Here is a 16,870-nt window from a genome sequence, read left to right as displayed (position 1 = left end):
AGCCGGGCGGTGGTGGAGCACGCCTTTAATCCCAGCACTTGGGAGGCAGAGGCAGATGGATTTCTGAGTTCGAGGCCAGCCTGGTCTACAAAGTGAGTTCCAGGACAGCCAGGACCCTGTCTCGAAAAACCAAAAAAACAAAATAAAACAAAACAGAAATGTAAATAAATTGTTTTTCAAGATGAAGGGAGATAATGAAATAAGTAAGAGAGAGCAGTCCTGTTTGGATAAGAGTGGGCTACGAACATGGATAGGCTTAAGGGTATCAAGGCAGATGGACGGCTATCCCAGCTTCCCCTCTCACCGTTTGCACCTAGGGTACGGGAAAGTGATGGCGGAGGGGCTGTGTAAGTGTGCACGCACAGCGCCAGGGTCAGAGGAACTTTCGAGACACCCCACAGCCACTGGGAGGGGGCCTCGGGTCTCAGAAAAGACCTAGCTGAGGTGTAAGTGGGCATCAGAGTTCCCGACCTGGGCCCGGCAGGGCGTGGGGAGCTGAGCTCTAGCTTGCCAGCACAGATACTCCCAGGGGGCCTTCGAGGACACGTGTTCACAGCGTGGGTAAACTCCAGGAGAGCCGGGAAGATCCAGTGTTCTCCTCAGGAGGCCTGAGCAATGGCTTTTTAGAATTCTGCTTTAAAACTCAGAACTATCTAAAGATCAAGTTCACCCTTGGACTGTGAGTTTGGCTATTTATTTATTGGCTGGTTGCTGTGCCGGGTATGGAAACACAACTTCCTCACCCATTAGACAAGAGTGCTACCAATGGGCCAAACATCCAGTCTTAGAACCAGGAGTCTGGGGTTTTAAACGTCTGACTCTCCTGGTCAATGCTATGAGAGTCGCATATTGTATCTGAGGCTAGAACCTCAGTGGCGTCCCTCAGGTAGGACCTGTGCCCTCAACTGCCCAGCTTGGTCAGCACTCAGCCTTGTCCGGTGCCCACTCCAGGACAGACATCTTCATTCTGAAGACACTTCCAAGCNCCCCCCCCCCCGAACTGAGAATGACTCCGGTGACAAGTCCAGCCAGGGTGACAGAATTCTGTTTTATCGACAGCCGTACGGTCACAACTGATATAGATATAATATATATATTTGTATTTATATACCTTTAAATTACACAATCATGTATAAAACAGGTGCATTGCTGAGACCACGGCACGTCTCAGAGTTTCACAAGTGTCGGAACTAATGATGTCTGAAAGCCTAGGGCGGCAGACGCGGTGGCGGCGGTGGTGGGGGTGACCTGAGCTCCTCCTGGAACCAGGTCACAGGATGGCGGTTAACTGGGGACAAAACACATCACTGACCGAGCCCTGCAGGGTCCCGTGCAGCATCAAGGGGCCCCTGGGGAGCACTGGGGAGTACAGGTAAGGGTGTGGAAACGGCGAGAAGGGGTGTGGTCCAGCCCAAGGTTTGAGGCGCCCTAACACCAGGAATCACAGGTGGGGCTCTGCTCCGGGCTCGGGCTCTAGGGACTTCCAGGGGGGGAGGACCCTCCTGCACTGGGGGTGCTGAATAACTTGAGGACCAAGTCTGGTCCCAGATGGGGGGTTACTGAAGGTGGTTGTTCAAAAGGGATGGATTTTCCAGTTCATGCCCCAGAGTGGGCAGCTAGTATACTGTGTGGGGTGGGCCTGGGGTCTGGTCAGGGCCACAGCCCCTCCCCAGGTGCTGGGAAGCCGCTGATACAGAGAGGGGGAAGCCCAGGCCCCAAGGTGCAAACATGGCGGCTTCTTGTCTTTCTGAGATGAGGGTGAAGGTAAGAGCTGGGGGGATGCCTGCCATCTGGGGAGGCAGGGGGAGCTGTGGAGAAGGGGAGGTTTGAATCCTGCTTCCGGTTCTGAGGGCTCCAGGGCCCAACCTGGGCTGCAGCTGAAGCCCCTAGGGCAAACAGTGACAGGGAAGTGGGTGCTTACAGCCCTGTCTCTTGGGTGCCATGTTCCTGCTCCTGGCCCTGAGGGAGGACTGACCCAACAGAAGGCCCTGCTGCAGCCTAGTCAAGAGAAGGGGGGTGGTCAGGACCCCAATGCTTGGGTCCATGACCTGAGTGTCAGGAGAAGCAGCAGAGAGCTAAAGGGTCCCAGAGAACATGGATGGTGGTCCTGTTCTTTCCCTGGAGGCCCAAAAGGTCACCTGATTCACAAGGCAGAGGGTGTCCGGAGGCCAGAGGCCTAGCGGACACCAGCTGTGAATATGAGACTTTCTCAAATCTGTGTTCCCAAAGGTCCAGAGAAACAGCCTCTGACCACTTTCCACCGTAAGAGGTCTTAGTTGACCTGTTTTGTTTCCCACCCCATCCTCTCAAGGGAGAGCCTGCCACCTGCTTCCCAACCACAAGGGCCCTGTGTCCCCTCCCACCCCCAGAGTCCTTTAACGAAGACTCGGGCTTAGAGAAATGGGAGTGTGTGGGGGTGGGGTGGGGGTGCTGCCAGCATTCAGAGGGGATGTTGGGGACTAAAAGGTCAAGGAAGAAAGATACAGTGACCATCCAGAGTTCCTTCCTCACACCAGCCTGAGCTGCTGGCTTCCCTTACAGTGCCAAGGTGGAGGCTCCCCGAGCCCCTGAATCTCCTAGGTTGGCCAGGTGAGAGCCTTGTAGATGGGTTTCACAAAGGCTGAAGCTGACACAGTGATTGGGGATGGGAGGGGCTGTGGCGTTTCTGAATGACCATGAAGGGAGGGGGATGGGTGGCCAAATGCCTCCTCCCCAGGGTAAGAGAGGAGGTTGCTACTGTTTCTGGCTTTGCCCTGGGCTTTCCAAGGAAGAGGCTTTGCCCATTGCCAAGGACTTAGGAGACAGGCAGGGTCTCTGCAAATGCTCACTGGCTCTGAGGAGGAGCCCTCTGCCCACAGGCCCAGCTAGGGTTTTCATCCCAAAAAATGGGCTTGGCATTGGGAGTGTTGGCACAGCCTGGTCAGATGGTCTGTTCTCCTTCTTCCTCTCCTGTATGCCAGGGAGGCCATGACTCCCTCCCACTCACCTGCCTTCATGTCTGGGGAAGTGAAGAGACACTACCCTCCCCTCTGCAGCCTTCTCCCCCAGCCTCACTAGGATGGGGCTGGGAAGAGAAGAGCACCCCCAGGGCAGAGTGGAAGACTAAAGATTGGGGGCCCTTTAAGAGAAGGGGGCATTGAAGGGGGACAGGAGAGTTTAGGAAGCCAGGCTCAGGTGGCATGGGCAGCTGCTGGCAGCCGTGGTGGGACAGGAAAGCCAGACAGGGTAGAAGGATCCAGAAGATCTCCCTCAAGACTCAGGAGACTCTTTGGTGGACTCTGTAGACCAGATGTGACATTGGGTTAAGTCCCAAGATCCTTGCCCACGCTGTGGGGGAGGCCATCACCCTAAGCCCCACCCCCCGGCCTCCAGGTAGGCTGCAAACGCTGTCTCTTCATATTTCTTCTTTTTTTTTTTTTTTGTTCTGTTTTGACTTTTAAAAAAATAAAAGCTTGATCGGAAAATATGTCTGGAACTCTATGGCGAGGGGGAGGGGAAGGTGGAAGGCGGTGGACAAGGACTGAGAGGAGTCGGGTGGGCAAGGTAGCTATATAGCCTCAACGTAGTTGGCAGGATAGAGGCCCAGCTGTCCGCTGTCCAGCCGCCCGCGGCACCAACCCTGTTCATCTTCCTCTCCGAGCTTGGTGAGCTCGTCTCCTGGAGAGGGAGACACAGGGAGACCTTGTTAACGCATCTCTCTGCCTCAGCACTCCATCCGATATACCTGGTCTCCAGCTCTGGGCTGCAGCACCATAAACATCCAAATGCTATCCCCACGCCTTCAGTCACAAGGTTTTGGCTCTCCGTGCTCAGGCCTCTGCGCCTGGCCCCTTCCCCACCAATCCTTGAAAAGCCTCCAGCTCAAGCCACGCCTCTCCCCCCCAGCCCCCCCCCCTCTTCCTACACTCAATCCAAGTCCAGTCTCCTCCCACTAGTCCTCCAGCCCCGCCCCACCCTCAGCCAAGCCCCAGCCCCAGCCTCACCCCCCTACGCCCATACCGGCCTTGAAGCTGAGCTCATCCTGCTCCTGACCGTCGTAGTCATAGAGTGCCCGTACACGAACTCCCTTGGCATCATCCTCGAAGGGGTTGGCGCCACCATTGGCCTCATTCCCCCCGAAGGGGTTTCCGCTCTCATCGTCTGACCACTCGGTGGCATATGGTTGGCCTCGGTCATAGCTGCTAACACTTAGGTACAAATGGAGACCTCTATCAGCGGACTTGAACCCATCTCCATCTGTATAAACATCCTCTCCTAACCAGAGCTCCCTGGCGGGCTCCCAGCCAGTGAGCCTCAGATAGCTTGAACAGTTTGCATTAGTGTTTCAGCTAGTGAGAAGGAAGACCCAAGGACTGTCTGAGCCTGTGAGAGAGACACTACCCCTAACTGGGTACCAGCTTGGACAAGACAGCTTTCCCTGGTTCTGAAGTGTGACATGTTGCCTAGTCTCTCTGGACTCAAGCTTCTCTATCCTTAAAAGGCACACATTTATTCCTTTTCAGACTGGCTGGAGGCTTGAATCCATTAATGTAAGGATGGTGCTCAGAATACCTTGTGACTCACAGCAGGTGTCTTGAAGGGTTGCCCACCTGTTTTGCAGAGGACTCATAGTAGCTATGGTCTGGGGCCATTTCTTGTCTTCTTGGATAAAATGTATCTGGCCCAGCCTGTGGGTCTCTCTCTCCTACCCAGGAGCAACATGGGAGGTACTCACCTGCCACGGTCCCCAGCCTGGGATGTGGATTCTACAGCCCCAGTGGCATTGCTCAGGGTGGCCCCCTCTGCCTTCTTAGGCTGTTTCTCCTTCTTGGCAGTGGTGTGCGGGAGGTCTGGGTTCCACTCCTGGAGGGGGGGGGGAGTCAGGCTGAGGGGTCTGAATTTGCAGTCCCCTCCCAACCTGCCCAGGATCCCACTTTACCGCCCTGTGCGCATCCTCACCTCAAACTGCGGCCAGTTCATGGGCATCCCGGGGCCACTGGTGCTGCGGAACCACCTGAGGTCCTCCTGGGCATCGGCTCCCCGGATGGCCTGCTCCAGTTCTCGGTAGACATGCATGTAGCTGTGTGGGAGGGGCATGGGGTAGGCTTTCCCCTCAGGGCACTAAGAGGCCAAGACGCTCGGCATAGCCCCAGCCAGGAAGGCTCCTCCCCGCCCCCTTATTTTTAAAATTGTACTTATTTTATGTGTATAGTGTTTTGTCTGCATGCATATATGTGCACCACGTGTGTCCTTGGTATTCTTGGAGGCCAGGAGAGGGCACTGGATCACCCAGAACTGGATTTAGGAGTGAGTGCTCTTGAGCTGCCCTGCAGGTGCTGGGAATCACAGCGTGTAACCCCTGAGCGATCTCTCCAGATCTTTCACTTTTTTTTCCTGCAATCTTTGTTTTCTTTTGATACGGAATCTCTCTATGTAGCCAAGGCTGGCTTTGAACTCATTGAGAGGACTGCTACTGTTTGCCAAGAGCTGGAGTTAAAGGCATTCAGCAGGAATTTTTTTAAAAAAGATTTATTTTTATTCTCCTGTCTGTGTGTTTGTGGCCTTGGAAGTCACAGGTGAGCCATCTAATGTGGGTGCTGGGAATCTAACTCTGGCCCTCTGTAGAAGCAGCGAGCGCTCTCCACCGCAAGATTTATGTATTCTTTAGTTTTATTTTATATGTGTGTGCCTCAGAGGTGAGGCCACAGGAGGAAGACAGACCCTCACAGGCAGTTGTGAGCTACCTGATATGGGTGCTGGGAGCGGAGCTCAGATCTTCCCTCCAGCCTGAACAGAACGCTTTCTGGGGAGCAGCTCTGGGCACACAAGCCTGTGTTTCCGAGGGAACTGCTAGGCATCACCCGTGCAGAAGCTGCATCTGTAGGCTCTTACTGATGTTCCCTGTGAGTCCTTCCCACCCCACACCCCACCCCTGGTCACCAGGCCTGAGGTGCTGCTTTCCAGGCTACTCAGCGGGCCGTGCCCGGTACCTGCTGTTCTCTGCTAGGTTGAGATGCCGTTTGATATCCAGCAGGACTTCCTTCAGGAAGACCAGCCGCTTCTCCTCAAACTGCTGGCACTGCTCAAACACCTGCTCCATGCCCTCCATGTACTGTGGTGTGGTCTTGCCCACGTCTTCCAGCACCTTCTCGTACTTCTCCTGAGTCTGCAGGTACCGGGATGGAGGATGGGGCGGGGCCTTATCAGGCCTGCAGCTCCAGCCACCACCCTCAGGACCGCCCCGCCCCCACGCCCACCGCTACCGCCCCCCCACCGCCCCCCCCCCCCCACCACAGGTACCTTTTGCACGTCCTGTCTGCATTTGTCCACTTTGTCCACAAGTTTCTTCTGCTGTTCAGGGGTGACCGACTGCTCCGTCTTACTGTTCATCTCCCGGGTCATGGCCAGCCTTTCCTCCTTACAAGCCAAGTGATAGGCCTTCTTGGCTGCCTCTAGCTGTGGAGAGATGGCCAGGGTGGGCATACAGGTGGTCACCCGTCAGCAACACGTGCCTGCTCACTCCACATCCCTCCACTGTGGAGCTGCCAAGATGGCTCGGTGGTTAAGAGCACTGACTGCTCTTCCAAAGGTCCTGAGTTCAAATCCCAGCAACCACATGGTGGTTCACAACCATGAGATCTGATGCCCTCTTCTGGTGTGTTTGAAGACAGCTACACTGTACTTATGTATAATAATAAGTAAATCGTTAAAAAAAAAAAAAAAGAGGCAGGGGCTCCGAGGTTCCAGTCCCTGGGCTCATTTGGGGGTGCTGCCCCTCATGGTACTGCAGACATGCCAGGCGCAGGGATCTGTGGAGGCAGCTGTCCCTGTGCTGGACAAAGCACATCAGGTACCACAGTACCAGAGTCCGTGTGTGGACAGTTCTTTCTGCAAGATGCTAGTATTCCCTTGTGGGTAGCCTCCCTGTCCAGAGATGCCCTCCTGTGACCCGCCACCCTTGAGCAGGCCAGCTGTCCTGCCTGTCTGAGGTACCTCCTTCATCTTCTTAGCCCAGGGCTTCTGGGCCTTTCGGAAGCCATCCTCGGCCTCTTTCGTCTCCTTGAAGCCACCCATGATCTGCTTGTGATAGGCATCCTTCTGCCAGTTCTTGACTTTCTCCAGGTCCTCATTCAGCAGGCTGTTCTTCACCTCCTGGTGTAGCTCGCTGACCTTATCTGCTTCTGTCATCATGGCGCCCCACGCCCGCTCCAGGCTGCCATACTGAGGACCTGGGGGAAATGTCAGGGGCAGGGGGTTACAGGGACCCCCAACACACAATGCCTACAGTCCTCTCCTCTTTGACACTTCCCCCCTCTCTTCCCATGGCAACAGAAACAGCTTCCTCCACTCTCCCCAAACTTCTATCCATCCTATTAAGGTCCAGGATGACTGCTTCTGCCAGGAAGCCTTCCCTGATTGTTTCACTCCCACACTAGCCTGCAGCCCCCTATGGGTTCTTCTCCAGCATCTGTCTTGCTTCCCACTCAGTGTCTCCCTTTCCAATGTACGCCCTTTGGGCCACCTTGTATGGCAGGAGTCTCTGCTGGCTCAGAAGAGTGCTGGGCCCAGGACAGATGCTCTAGGCAAGATGCTCAACTGAAACTTGGGAACCAGTGGTGAGTGACAAGGATCTGAGCCAATGGGAAGCAGATCTCATATTCATTTGTTGCCAGGCAGTGCAGGCCCTGCCCCCATGAGGACAGGAAGAGACTCTGAGTAAGTTCAAGGAAACCTGAACTTGAAACTTCTATTTTATAGGAACCCAGGGTTCTGGCAACTGGATGCACAGTGTGGTTTGGTGTGGGTCCTGGACCAGCAGACCACTGCTGCAGTCCCCTGTGTACATGAGAGGAGGGGTGTGGCTCAGTAGGTAGAGTGCTTGCCTGCCATACAGGAAGCCCTTCGTTGGTTTTCCAGCACTGCATAAACTGGAACTGCTGACAACGCAAAGGGTCAGAAGTTCAAGGTCACCCTGGGCTGTTTAGGGAATTTGAGATCAATCTCAAAAAAAAAAAAAAGTTGTGTATGAGCTATTTTGATTTTCTTTCTTTTTTGTTTTTCGAGACAGGGTTTCTCAGTGTAGCCCTGGCTGTCCTGGAACTCACTCTGTAGACCAGGCTGGCCTCGAACTCAGAAATCTGCCTGCCTCTGCCTCCCAAGTGCTGGGATTAAAGGCGTGCGCCACCACTGCCGGGCAAATGAGCTGTTATAAATGTTCTGATTATGACAGGGCTTGAGGGTGGCATGAACTGCTACTGTTCTTGATATTTGGAGAGTGGGGGTGAGGTTGTTGATAGCTCTAATTTCCCTCCCAATCATGCAGAAAAAGTATGCATATTAATGAGAAAAAGCCTATCTGACCATCTCAAGATTATGGCCAGCTTGGGCCGGACAGCAAAACCTTAAAGAGAAGAAGGAGGAGGAGGAAGAGGAGGAGGAGGAGGAAAGGGAGAATTAGACGCGGCAGCGGCAGCAGCAGCCAGATATGGTGGTTCACAATTTAAACCCAACACTCAGGAGGCCAAGGCAAGTGGATCTCTGTGCCAGCTTGGTCTACATAGTAAGATTCTGTCTCTAAGAAACAAAATAGCGGTGGATGGGGGAGAGGGAGAAAGAGAAGCTAGGCTTGGCTGTCCACACCTGAAATCACTGATTTGGGGAGGGGAGGTAGAAGGATCAGGACAGCAGGGTTTATTCTCCGTCGAATATAGAGCTGGAAGCCAGCCTGGGCTACATAAATTTCTGTATCAAAACTAAGCCTCTTCCAAAATAAAATGTGCTATGTATATGTGTGTGTGTGTGTGTGTGTGTGTTGTCTAGAGTCATACAAAGCAGGAGAATGAAAGGACCTGCTTTGGTCCCTTTGGTCTTTTTGTCGTGAAAAGCTCTCTGGCTGGGATGCTGGGTGCTCTGGGGCCCGCCCTGGGGGACCCGCTAGAGCCCGGGGGTGGGGCACCTTTCTCGATGAGCTGGCGCCAGCGCTTGGCCCAGTCGGTGAGCTGCTGCGCGTATGCCTTCTCGATCTTGGCGCGCTCCTGCACGCAGCTCATGAGGTCGTTGCACAGGCGGTGCCCATCGTCGATGCGCTTCACCGTCCGCTTGTAGTTCCCCACCTGGCGTCCAAGCAGTGAGTGACCGCGCGGCCCCTGTGATCCCGGCCCTGGCCTGCAGGGGGCTCCCCGCCTCCCGCCTCGTCCCGCCCTCCACCTTGCGAGGGGTCCCAGAACTCCATGTCGGACCCTGTCTCCATCTCCCCTCTCCTTCTCTGAAACCTCCTCGCTGCCGCAAAAAAAAGCAGACGGGGCCTTATATAATTTAGACTTGGGCTATAATGAATTACTCATTTTTGCCCTTGTGAGCTAATTCTATTATATTTATCCGAGTCATATAAGCTTGAGCGGAGGAGCTGCTGTTTCTTGACACAATATTATGTTTTGTGGGGCATCTCTTTGAGCACTTATTAATCTAGGCTTGCCAGTTTCCGTTTTGCTTTCCAAAGCCAAAAGCAATATTTTTTTTTTCCTCGCCAGGGCTGAAGACTCTCAGAGGCCCCTGAAATGCTGGCTAATAGTCTCACCTCTACCTCTACTGTCTATGGGTCTCTAGGCTAACCCCACTTTCTGGTTCAAAAGCCCTCCCCTGCCCACCATGCAGAGGGCCACAGTGGGACCCGCTAGGCAGCTGCTTGGGAAAAGCTGCAAGCATTAGTCCTAGCCCGCTTTCAAGGCTTCGCCGCCTGGTGGACACTGTTGGTTTTTTGAAGGGGCCCAGGGGAGTCTGGATGCAAGGTTGAGGTCCTGCGTTGAATAGGGAGCCAGGCGGGAGTCTAGACCCCCACTCACCTCCCAGAAGCTATCCGTGATCTCCTCTGAGGCCTCATCGTAGGAGCCAGACATGGTGCCCCTGTAGCGAGCTGTGCGGTTGTGGATCTGCAGTTAGCTGGCCTGATGCTCACAAGCTGCGGGGGCAGGAGAGATCCGGAGGTGAGAGAAGTGGTCCTGCTCCGGGTCTGTGTCCCTGGAGAAGGCAGGTTCCCTGGGATGAGCCTCAAACTGAGAAGGGGGCGGCTTCCCGGCAGGGCTTACCATTGTGAGGACGATCCTGGTACACATCTCAACATCTCTCTCCACACCTGCTCCTCCTGCCTCCCGGGATTCAGCTGAATGATTCTCCTCAGATGCCATCTTCCTACAGAAGCCCTCCCTCGCACCTCCCCGAGCCTTCTCTGCACTGGTAAGCACCAGTGGGCTTCCTCGCTGAGCCTCACCCCCCCCCCTTCCTCAGCATGACCCACCCACCATGACCCAGCGGAATCCTGACACTAGATGCAAAAGATGGTCCTGGGTTCCCCCTAACCCCAACACAAAGCCCCTGGTCTCAGCCCTGAGTGCCCCAGCTTCTGCAGTGCAGTTCCCTGGGAACTGACAGGAGGCCTCTCTGTCATATACATCCTGACCTAAGGGCTCCCCCGGTTCTTCTCATTGAGCCCTGTCCACCCTCTTTTGACTGTCCTGGCCCTGCCTCAGCAGCCCCATTAAGCTGTTCACACAAGCCCTCTTCCCCACATGTCTGGGCATGTGGCTCTCTGGCCCTGGGGTCACACTGTGATCTACACATGCTGGGGTGCTGTGTCTGCCCTGGATCTGTCACCAGGCATCACAGTCGTCCAAACTAGGCCATGCTCTGCCCTAGGGGCCAGGGGGCAAACCCCTCCCCTACTGAGCCTCAGTCATCAGGAAACTACTACAGAGGGCTAAAGGGCCTTCAAAGAGGCAGCCATGGCTCCTGGGACACTTCCTTGTGTGTGCAGTGCCACTGTGGCAGCTGTACTGTGGGCAGTGAGGTATCTGGGTTAGGGCGGCCTGGCTTCAGAGCCTCCTGGGGAGGGCATGTAAAACCCATCTCTTAGAAACCACCGTCCCTCAGACAAGTGGTAGGAACCCTTGAGGATCCTCAGTCAGAGATGCTCCTCCCCCAGCCTAGCTTCTCCACTGACTCTGGCCTGGTACTCTATTCCTCAGTGTAGCTTTTCCTGTGTCGCCCGGGACTGAAGATCGGAATGGCCACAAGCCTCTTCAGCCACAGAGGTGCGGAATTGGATGACACGTGATACTCGTCCTCACTGGACAGAGGTCTTCCACCACAACACCGCCTTTTCACCTTCAGGGTGCCAGGCGAGCGTGCACAAGCTGGCCCACTGCAACAGTGTCCAGCGAACACCAAAGGCTGGGAGTGATCCGAATCCATGTCCCCGGGGCTAAGTACAGTACAGTGCAGACCCACAGCTCCCACCCCATCCCAAGCCACAGGCCACCAAAGTGATGTGTGCAGATCAGCCTGGCAGGGAAAGTATATATCAAAAAGGAACTATTTGGGGAAGACCGCGAAGCATAATCGGAATGGTGGTCAGCTCCAAGGATGCACGTGACTGGGAGGAGCGAGCAAGGCTGTTATTACCCTGGGCCCACCAAGAAAATGCAGACAATTTTCTTGCTTGATGGTTGATGTGGGAGGCCCCGCCCCCCTTTGCAATGCCACCTCTGGACAGGTAGTCCTGGGCCCAGTGAGAAAGCAGGCTGAGCCAGCCTGTAAGCAATGGTGCTCCATGTTCCCTGCCCTGCTCCTGCATAAGCTCCTGCCTGACTTCCCTCTCAGATCAACTGTGTCTGGAACTGTAAGCCACGTGACCTTTCCTCCTGGGAACTGTGAGCCACGTGACCTCTCCTCCTGGGAACTGTGAGCCACGTGACCTTTCCTCCTGGGAACTGTGAGCCACGTGACCTTTCCTCCTGGGAACTGTGAGCCACGTGACCTCTCCTCCCAGGGGAACTGTGAGCCACATGACCTTTCCTGGGGGGGGGGCTGTAAGCCACGTGACCTCTCCCAGGGGAAACTGTGAGCCACGTGACCTCTCCTCCCAGGGGAATACTGTGAGCCACGTGACCTCTCCTCCCAGGGGAACTGTGAGCCACGTGACCTTTCCTCTCAGGGGAACTTGAGCCACGTGACCTCTCCTCCCAGGGGAAACTGTGAGCCACGTGACCTCTCCTCCCAGGGGAACTGTAAGCCACAGGACCTTTCCTCCCAGGGGAACTGTAAGCCACAGGACCTTTCCTCCCAGGCTGCTTTTGATGATGCATACCTTCAGTACCAGCTCTCAGGAAGCAGAAAGACATCTCTGAGTCTGAGATAAGCTTAGTTTACATAGGACTAAAAGATCCTGACAGAGAGTAAAAAATTATTTAAGCCCCTAGACCTGTGTCCAAAATAGCTCCATTGTTCCAGGATGTCAGGTGTTTGCGGTTTTTGCCTTTCTATAAGCTCAATGCCAGCTGTTTGTGGTTTGTGTGTCTATATAAACCCCTTACCCCTTGAGCTCCTTGTCGACTCCTCTACCCCTGCATGGGATAAGAGTCGTACCCAGTGCACTGGTCTTTCCCGAATAAACCTCTTGCAGTTTGCATCAAGACCGTTTCTCGTGAGTGATTTGGGGTGTCGCCTATCCTGAGTCAGAACGTGGGGGAGTCCTCACGCTGTAGGTCTTTTGGTGCATTGGCCAGGAAATACGATCACCCCTCACATCTGAGAATCGACTTGGAGGTATGGGATCCCCTCTGGAATGTGTGCGTGCTGGTCGGTGTCTCTGTTCTGAGTGTCTGTTTTAAACGAATGTGCACTTGTTGTGTTGGTTTGTTTATCTGTGTCTTGTCTAGGATAGCGCGACCACCCTCATCTCTGAAGACCCACTTGAGGTGAGATTTCTTGTCTGAAACTGTTTCTGTGTGCCAGCGAAGTTTGGAAGTTTCTGTTTACAGTCGCGACGTTTCACGGGAGACAGAGACCCGAGTCTCAAGACGAGACCCAGAGTGTGATCGGCAGACATGCTACAATCACCGACTGCTGCTCTGGGGGATGCCTCGGAGCGAGGGGGAGGACTCCAGGAGTCCGACTGGGACGGGGGTGAGGATTCAGTAGTCTTCCTGGATTAGAAGGACTACATACCAGCCTGACCTTCTGCATCCTTGGATTGGTTTTGTATATTTGTCAGTCTTTGTGTGTGTATCTCTTGTGTCTGTTTTGTGTTTTTCGTGACTTGGACGATGGGACAGGCTGTGACAACCCTTCTAAGTTTGACATTAGATCACTGGACTGAAGTTAGGTCAAGGGCCCACAACCTTGCAGTAGAAATCAAGAAGGGACCTTGGCAGACAATTTGTGCTTCTGAGTGACCAACATTTGATGTGGGCTGGCCACCAGAAGGGACTTTTGACTTGACTGTAATCTTTGAAGTTAAAGCCATTGTCTTTCTGGACAAACTCCGGTCCCACCTGGACCAGCAGCCCTACATAACTGTGTGGTAAGACCTCGTCCAGAATCCACCCCCATGGGCCAAACCGTGGATCCCGCAGCGGAAGCCAGGCTCCCAAGCCCTGGCTCTCCACGGACCAAAAGTGAAACCGGAGGTTCCTCCTGAAATGAAAGGGAGCCTTTGCCGCAGCCCTCAGCTCCCCCCAAGATCTATCCTGAGATCGAGGGACCTCCTGAGTGGCCAGAACCTCCTCCTCCTCCCTATCCCTTGCCCCCTCCAGTCCCTGTGCCTCCGCGACATCTAGAGGCCACCCTTGGGGCCGATGGCGGCGCAGTCAGAGGACCGGCAGCTGGGACCCAAAGCGGCGTTCACAGCATCCCTTCGCAGATGAGGTTCCTGACACTATGTCTGCTTTTCCTTTGTGCACAGTGGAGCCACTTGCAGACCCTCACTCTCTCCAGACTCTTCAGTACTGGCCATTCTCGTCAGCTGATCTCTATAATTGGAAATCTAACCATCCTACTTTTTCAGAAAATCCGGCTGGACTAACCAGCCTGGTAGAATCATTAATGTTCTCTCATCAGCCCACTTGGGATGATTGCCAACAGCTTTTGCAGGTTCTTTACACCACAGAAGAGAAGGAAAGAATTCTCTTAGAGGCCCGGAAGAACGTCCCAGGGATTAACGAGCCCCAACCAATTTGCCCAACCAGATAAACGTAGGGTTCCCTCTCGACAGACCCAACTGGAACTACAATATGGTTCAAGGAAAGGAGAGGTTGATAGTTTACCACTGGGCTCTGGTGGCAGGTCTCAAGGGAGTGGCAAGACGCCCCACCAATTTGGCAAAGGTAAGAGAAGTAATACTGAGGCAACCAAGCCCCCATCTGTTTTCCTAGAGAAGTTAATGGAGGCTTACAGATGCTACACTCCCTTTGACCCGACCTCTGAGGGTCAACAAGCCACGGTAGCTATGGCTTTTATAGGGCAGTTAGCATCAGACATTAAAGTTACAGAGACTGGAAGGGTTACATGCCATGGCTTTACAGGATTTAGTTAGAGGGGCAGAGAAAGTGTTTAACCAGAGAGAAACTGAGGAAGAAAAGACAGGGAAAAGTGCAAGGAAGAAGAAAGGGAAAAATAGGAGAGATCGAAGGCAGGAGAGAAAATTAAGAAGGATTCTGGCCGCAGTAATAGGAGAGCATGAGGGAAGAGGTAGATCTGAAAATAGACCGACAGAGTACATGGGCAACAGGGAATCTAGACCTGATGGGAGAAGACCCGTTCAGAAAACTTTGGAAAAAGACCAATGTGCATACTGCAAAGAGAAAGGACACTGGGCATGAGAATGCCCTAAGAAGAAGGGGAAGGCCCCTAAAGTCCTGGGTCTAGAGGATCATGATTAGGGGAGATGGGGCTCAGACCCCCTCCCCGAGCCTAGGGTAACCCTGACTGTGGAGGGGACCCCTATGGACTTTCTAGTAGACACCGGGGCAGAACACTCTGGGTTGAAACAACCATTGGGAAAACTCAAAAACAAACAAACAAACAAACAAAAACCCATAGTAATTGGAGCCACAGGCCAGAAACAATACCCTTGGACCACTGCACGTACTGTAGACTTAGGCAAAGGACAAGTGAGTCACTCTTTCTTGGTCATCCCTGAGTGTCCCACACCGCTTCTGGGGAGAGACCTTTTGACTAAACTGAAGACCCAGATCAGATTCACTCAAAAAGGGCCGAGAGTAAGTTGGGAATCTCCTGCCTCCACGATCCTGGCCCTATAATTTGAAGAGTATCGCCTGCATGAATGTACAAAGCAAGCAGAGGGGCCAGACCTAAGAGACTGGATGAATGCCTTTCCCAGGGCATGGGATGGCTGTCAGAGCACCCTCCCCCCATGGTTGTGGGACTGAAGATGGATGCTACCCCATAGGGGTGCGGCAATATCCAATGAGCCGTGAGGCTAGGAATGGAATTAGGCCACATATTCAGAGACTATTATAACAGGTATTTGGTGCCTTGTCAGTCGCTCTGGAATAAACTGCCAATGTCATGGTCAAGAAGATCCTGGAGGAAATTTTTCCACCATTTGGGATTCCCAAGGTAATAGGGTCCGACAACGGACCCACCTTTGTTGCCCAGGTAAGTCAGGGACTGGCCACCCAACTGGGGATTAATTGGAAATTACATTGTGCTTATAGACCCCAGAGTTCAAGACAGGTAGAAAGGATGAATAGAACCTTAAAAGAAACCTTAACCAAATTGACCGGCGGGAATGACTGGATAAGCTCTCCTTCCCTTTGCCTTGTTCCGTGTCAGGAACACCCTGGGAAAGCTTAGAGGGCCTCCCCCACTCAGCGAGGCGGGGGGGGGGNGTTATAATTTAACACTAGTCCTTCATTGTTTGCACATATGAAAGCCCTAGAAGTGGTCAGAAATACGGCCTGGGAGCAGCTCAAGGAGGCTTATGAACCAGGAGATTTGACGGTGCCACACCAGTTCCAGGTGGTTCGTCCGATGACATTGAGCTGGAAATCTAGAGCCTTGTTGGAAGGGCCCCTACATCGTGCTGCTGACCACCCCCACCGCTGTTAAAGTAGAAGGCATCTCCACTTGGATCCACGCCTTCCACGTGAAGCGAGCTCCTGAGCAACCCCAAGATGATTGGAAATTGGAAAAGACTGCTGATCCTCTTAAGCTGTACCTATGCCACCAGCGCAATTCAGAAAAAGAGTGACAAACGGAACCCCCAGGGGTGTGGTGGCCGAAGGCCTCTTTAATAACCACCCTCATTTCCACTTTGATAGGACCTTTTTGCTGCTAACATTTGGCCCACTGATTCTTTATTATTATTATTATTATTATTTTAGTAAGTATGCTGTAGCTGTCTTCAGACACCCCAGAAGAGGGCATCAGATCTCATTACGGATGGTTGTGAGCTACCATGTGGTTGCTGGGATTTGAACTGAGGACCTCTGAAAGAGCAGTCAGTGCTCTTAACCTCTGAGCCATCTCTTCAGCCCCTGGCCCACTGATTCTTAATAGGTCAGTGACCTTTGTAAGAGAAAGCTTTAGTGCAGTCCAGCTGTCAGTGCTGAGACGACAGTGCCAGTCTCTGCAGAACCTGGAAGAGGAGATTGAAGTGCAGTTCTAAGATTAGAACCAGTAACTAGAAGAAGTGGGGAATAAAAGATCCTGACAGAGAGTAAAAAATTATTTAAGCCCCTAGACCTGTGTCCAAAATAGCTCCATTGTTCCAGGATGTCAGGTGTTTGCGGTTTTTGCCTTTCTATAAGCCCAATGCCAGGTGTTTGTGGTTTTGTGTCTTTATAAACCCCTTACCCCTTGAGATTGTGGTCGACTCCTCTACCCCTGCATGGGATACGAGTTGTCCCCAGTGCACTGGTCTTTCCCAAATAAACCTCTTGCAGTTTGCATCAAGACCATTTCTCGTGAGTGATTTGGGGTGTCGCCTATCCTGAGTCAGAACGTGGGGGAGTCCTCACGATGTGGGTCTTTCAGGACACACAGGGCTATATAGCCTGACCCTGTCTCAACAAACATGTTTATCCCATCAACA

At 53.4% G+C, this 16,870-nt stretch overlaps 1 protein-coding gene across 2 annotated transcripts in view; it reads right to left on the bottom strand.

Annotated features, from left to right (window-relative positions):
* Window positions 1-1,028: 1,028 nt before the first annotated feature.
* Window positions 1,029-16,870, bottom strand: part of Pacsin1 (protein kinase C and casein kinase substrate in neurons 1) — a 51,296-nt gene continuing 35,454 nt past the window's right edge. For both annotated transcript variants that reach the window (XM_021186397.2, XM_029471649.1), the window contains exons 2-10: window positions 9,822-9,937; window positions 8,936-9,092; window positions 6,973-7,208; window positions 6,280-6,435; window positions 5,970-6,145; window positions 4,939-5,059; window positions 4,715-4,842; window positions 4,000-4,187; window positions 1,029-3,657 (exon numbers count right to left, since the gene is read on the bottom strand). In XM_021186397.2, the coding sequence (XP_021042056.1) occupies window positions 3,548-3,657; window positions 4,000-4,187; window positions 4,715-4,842; window positions 4,939-5,059; window positions 5,970-6,145; window positions 6,280-6,435; window positions 6,973-7,208; window positions 8,936-9,092; window positions 9,822-9,875 (1,326 nt within the window). In that variant the 5' untranslated portion in view covers window positions 9,876-9,937 and the 3' untranslated portion in view covers window positions 1,029-3,547. The remainder of the gene's footprint in view (window positions 3,658-3,999; window positions 4,188-4,714; window positions 4,843-4,938; window positions 5,060-5,969; window positions 6,146-6,279; window positions 6,436-6,972; window positions 7,209-8,935; window positions 9,093-9,821; window positions 9,938-16,870) is intronic.

This window comes from Mus caroli, chromosome 17 (assembly GCF_900094665.2).
Source record: "Mus caroli chromosome 17, CAROLI_EIJ_v1.1, whole genome shotgun sequence".
Lineage (NCBI taxonomy): Eukaryota > Metazoa > Chordata > Mammalia > Rodentia > Muridae > Mus > Mus caroli.
The sequence above is the reverse complement of the archived record's forward strand: the minus strand, read 5'-3'. Positions and strand labels throughout refer to the sequence as shown.